Here is a 5,290-nt window from a genome sequence, read left to right on the forward strand (position 1 = left end):
ATGACCACCGCCGTCGCCATATCAGCAACACGTTTCTATGACTACTACCAAGCAGCAGCCTCTTCACCACCAGCGTCTACACGACTTTCTATGTACACCAATCCAAACCACCGCGGCACTTCTCTCTCTTCGATTCTGTTAGGTGACTCAGTTTCACCATGATAAATAAACAGACAAGAATTTCAGCCAGCGACGAACATCTGTATAACAAGAATCACGGCCCGGCATCGATGCCACGACATCACAAATAGTGATCAGCTCTGCCACACTCAGCCTCCCCTCACTTCATATACAGACTCATACTATTGGGTACACAAGAACTGGTATAAAATTGCTCACGTGTTATTGACTCTTTTTCTATCTGCTGTAACATTTCACATACATGTATCACTCACATACATACTTTTCTTTGTATGACGGCCTGTCTTTGATTATGTACTTATATGTCGCATTCACACTCTCACACAGACATACATCTTTAACGCTACAATAAATATTTCTGTTATTCATCTAATACGGTTGTGGTCTTTCATTACTGGTCACATATGTTATCGTAGTATAACATATCATGTATATCATCATTCGATATATAATATTGTGTGTTCGACCGTGTGACGCGTTTAAATAAAAGGAGTCCTCTGTTTTTCCATTCGTCACCATTTCTCCTTTTTGAGTTCGCACGGTCGTCCCTTACATATATATATATATGACAGGCTTCTTTCAGTTTCTATCTACCAAAGCTACTCACAAGGCTTTGGTTGGCCCAAGGCTATAGTAGAAAGCACATACTCAAGGTGTCACGCAGTGGGATTGAACCCACAACTGCACCTATAAATATATGAATCATCTAATTTAATCTAATCTAATCTAAGTTGAATTAGCTTCTTTTCAACCGTAAAGAAATTAATTATTAACATTGGTAGCGTTTTTTATCTGAAAATCTTTTTCACACTTCCTGTGACCTCTTTAGCAACTCTCCATCCCACATGTCTCCTCCTGTTCTTTTTTTCCCCCTTTTTTTAATATTATAAAGACATTTAGAATGAGGCAATGCTTCATTCACCAATATTTAATATTATGCAGTTGATGTTGCATGAACTGTATGCTACAGGTTTTGTTGACAACTGATTACAATGTTTTTTTTTCTAAATTTTTAATCTTTTGTACTTTCTGTGTATACCAAGTTTTATTCATTCTATTTTCTGATTTACATTAATTGTCCTGTTTCTACAATTATGCATATCCTTTTATTTAATAGCTGTGGACCCCACTGAACTGATTGTTCTTTAAACATTAGGCAGAGCCATGTTGAGAAAACTTTAAAATGGGGTTTAAATCTATGAGCTCTGGCTTCTTAGATTCATTGGTTAGTTGGTCAGTTGATCAATCGAGGAAGACATTGGATTTGTTGTTCACTCATAACTTCTCTCTCTAATTTTGTTTTATTCTCTCATCTGCATGGTGAGCTTGTGCAGGAGTATTCTGCTTGTGTAGCAGTAGAAGTCATGAAGTTTCCAACTGTCATTTGTAGCTTGTTTCCAGGTTCACATACTTATAGCTTGGTGTTCAATAGTTGATTTTCTTTTTATATTTAAGTGTTTTTGCAGTTTGTGATTAGTTTTGCATTTTGTTTTATCTTTTTATGAGAGTCTTGGTGTGCTCATCTTTTCTATTGTTGTGCATTTGATTTATATAGTATAATTTGTATATGATTTGTGTATGTATAATGTTTATAATGTCTGATGTTATTATTGTATTGTATTAATACTTACATTCTGATTTTCTGTATGAATGCTTAATTCATAAAAACCAACTTATTCTCTCAGTTGAATTACTCTCAAAGCAAGGAAACATTATAACTTGTCGGAGTTTGTTCCAATATATGTGTATGCATGTATGCATAAACACATTCTTTCCTTGTTTTCAGATTTTTATTTTCTCCTTTAATTAGGTGTTCTCAATAATGCTGTTATAGTCTTTATAGTTGATATTTGATGAAGTTTGATACTATTGTTTACATATGTGCCACCTAGAGTGATATAAATTTATCTGATATTCTGACATCTTTTCCATAGATATTTCCTATGCTTTTTGATGAGAGGAAACAGTTGAAGCCCTTTTGAGCATAAGACTTTTGCAATATCTAGTTCTAATTCTGGAATTATAGGACAATATTTGGCACAGAACAGTAGGGTCCACTTGGGACAGTTGCATAACTTTTCTATGTCACACATGGCCAATATCCTTCCAAGCTCTTTTAAGTATTATTGTCTGGTATTATTTTCTGTTTCTTTCTTTTACACAACTATAAATAGAGTCTTAAAGTACCAGTCATTCCCTGTAGTTTGGTTAGTACATAGAATTAATCTTTGTTGTATAAGTTATGGACTTGGTATGAAATTGCTCTTTTGTTCTAAATGCTATCAGGATCCAGCTAGTTAGTTATCTACACATTTCTGCTGGTTTTAAAGTAATAAGAAAATGATATGGTGCATCATTACTCATAATTTCGAAATTTGGCAAAAATTCTAACTGAGATTTCAATCTCTACTGAACCTAGTGTATCTAGTCTGCAATGTGTCAGAGGGTTAATAGCAAAGCACTTGAAACTTTTCAACATTAAATTACATGCTTTTTTTGTTCAACTCTCCTATTTATGTCATTCTGGCATCATGGGACTCTTAAATGTCTTTGAAATTTATTGTATCAGTAACATAGCTATTTAAGATAGATGTACTGTTATCTGAATTTGTAAGATATTTTACAAATTGTAATGGATCCAAAACACGTCTTTAGGACATGTTACACTGGATTGCTGTTATTTTGAAAAGTAATCATAGATCATGACAACTTCATTTCTGTCTTTTAGAATATTGTGTACAACTACTCTCCTAATTTTACATTTCGGCTGGGGTCATTTAGTTTCTAGCATATTATCTTATAATCAATTTTGATGAAGCCTTTGTGAAGTCCAGAAATACCACATCTACATTTGACTAGTTAAGTAGCTGCTTTAATATTCAGTGCAAGGATACTACAGCTATGTATGGCAGTTTCTAACTGAACAGAAATTGAGTTGAGTGCCACTTTACAAATCATTAAATTATTCTCCTCTATGAATTAGTAATTTTTAGTATTTACACTTTCTTCTTCCATTAAAGAAAACACACACACACACACTTTTTTTTCTTTGACAGCTTATTATTCACAGGAAACTTGGGCCACTTTCTTTTGCAAAGTTCTGATATCAATAAAGTCAACTGGTTCTGTCATTTACATGCTATTCGCAGTATAAAGGAAAAAACTTAGTCATTCAGTACTTCGCTTGCCTTCCTACGAGATGTACTAAGCAACCTATTTCTGTCAGACAATGGCCTCAGTATCAATTCATTTTGTGGAAAATTTTATTTCATTTTAAATTTCCATGTGATTTTTTTTTTTTAATGTTTTACTTTTCCTTATAGAGAGATATATATTTAATTTATTTGAGATATTTTAAATCTCTGAACGAGGTATAAACAGTAACTGCACAACAATGTGAAGTATATTTGCCACTTAAATGCGGCTAAACCCTAAGGGTGAATGCTACTGTTGCTTTTAGCCCCAGGAGAACATCTCCTCCAGCTGGCTATTGACACACTTTCTGTGCCCTGTTGATATTTGCAAAGGGAAGTCATCCTTCCCATCGTCAATCTGACGTGATACGCATGGACCCGGGTTTCTGGGTATTTACCCTTCGTCAGCGTATGACAATCACTGATCTTCCATGTGAAGGGCTCCCAATGCAAATACATATATCCTTTTTCCAGTGAAGAAAATTCACTGATCTCGAAAAAGTGTAAACAAGCAATAATAAATCTCTGAACGAGGTATAAACAGTAACTGTGCGACAACATGAAGTATATTTGCCACTTAAATGTGGCTAACCACTAAGGGTGAATGCTGCTGTAGCTTGTAGCCCCAGGAGAACATCTCCTCCAGCTGGCTATTGACATACTTTCTGTGGGAGCCCTTCGCATCGAAAATCGGTGATTGTCATACGCTGATGAAGGGTAAATACCCAGAAGCTCGAGTACGTGCGTATCACATCAGATCGACGATGGGAAGGATGACTTCCCTTTGCAAATATCGACAGGACACAGAAAGTGTGTCAATAGCCAGCTGGAGGAGATGTTCTCCTGGAGCTAAAAGCATTCACCCTTAAGGTTTAGCCGCATTTAAGTGGCGAATATATTTCACGTTGTTGAGATATTTTGTTCTTCAGCAATCTTTAGAGATATTTTTATGAACTCTGCTCTCATTTAATAGGTAAAGAATTATACCTATGTTATTAAGTTGTAAAGAACTTCTAATATTCAATAATAGTGATATGTGGAATAACAAGTTTAGGTTTCTATGTTTATTTGTAGTAGCTAAGGATGTTTTTGTGAATAGTCACACCAACTGTTGTCTTATTCGTTGTGCTTTCTTTTCTTTTTCTACCAGTTTACCTTTGATGGAAGCAATTTATCTGCTTTAAATCCTTTTCAGTTGGGTGTATTTACTTTTTGAAACATGTTTAGCAGCAGTTCATTTCCCTTTTTCCATGTTTGTAAGTGCCTTTTAAATTATATCTACAGTTGGTTTGACTTCTAACATTTTTGCTGTGTACTTTAGGTTTGAGTCTGTATGTGTGAATGGGTGCATGTGAAAAAATACACACATGCATATATAGTATCTGTTTTTAAGTTTATTTATTCTTTTACTTTTAGACCCATCAATTAATCTGGATGACCCTGTGACACCAGGAAAACTTCTAGGATGCCATCTTTACAGCAACCCATATGGAGTTAAAATCAATTATTGCTTTTGTGAGGAAAATCGTTGTAATAGTTCCAGAAGAAATTTACCATTTAATTTATTATTGTTGACATTTATTTTACTTGTACTGCATCTGTGAAAACATTTCAATATCAAACCCATTTGAAAAATAGACATTGTGTATTGTATGCAATGTATATATTTTTCTAGAAATTCATTCTATATTAAATATAGTCTACATTCTTTATACTTTTCTAAAAATTCATTCTGCATTAAAATACAAGGGCCAGCTGAAAAGTTCATTGGCTGACAAAGAGATTTATTTTTCAACATAGTTCTCCCTGTGGTCCATACACTTCTTCCATCAGTGCTTGGATCCCATTGCTGAAGTTTTCATCCTGTTAGTCAAAAAATCATCAACAGCAGATATGACATTATCATTGCTGTGATGTTGGTTTCCAGCCAAGTGCTTTTCCATGTTGGAGAACAG

General features: G+C 34.5%; 1 protein-coding gene across 1 annotated transcript in view; it reads left to right on the forward strand.

The window, feature by feature from the left end:
* The window catches only part of LOC106878819 (uncharacterized), a 33,667-nt gene extending 28,622 nt beyond the window's left edge, over window positions 1-5,045 (forward strand). The window contains exon 5 of the mRNA XM_014928160.2: window positions 4,752-5,045. Within this exon, the coding sequence (XP_014783646.1) occupies window positions 4,752-4,939 (188 nt within the window). The 3' untranslated portion in view covers window positions 4,940-5,045. The remainder of the gene's footprint in view (window positions 1-4,751) is intronic.
* The last annotated feature ends 245 nt before the right edge of the window (window positions 5,046-5,290 follow it).

Source organism: Octopus bimaculoides, chromosome 19 (assembly GCF_001194135.2).
Source record: "Octopus bimaculoides isolate UCB-OBI-ISO-001 chromosome 19, ASM119413v2, whole genome shotgun sequence".
NCBI lineage: Eukaryota > Metazoa > Mollusca > Cephalopoda > Octopoda > Octopodidae > Octopus > Octopus bimaculoides.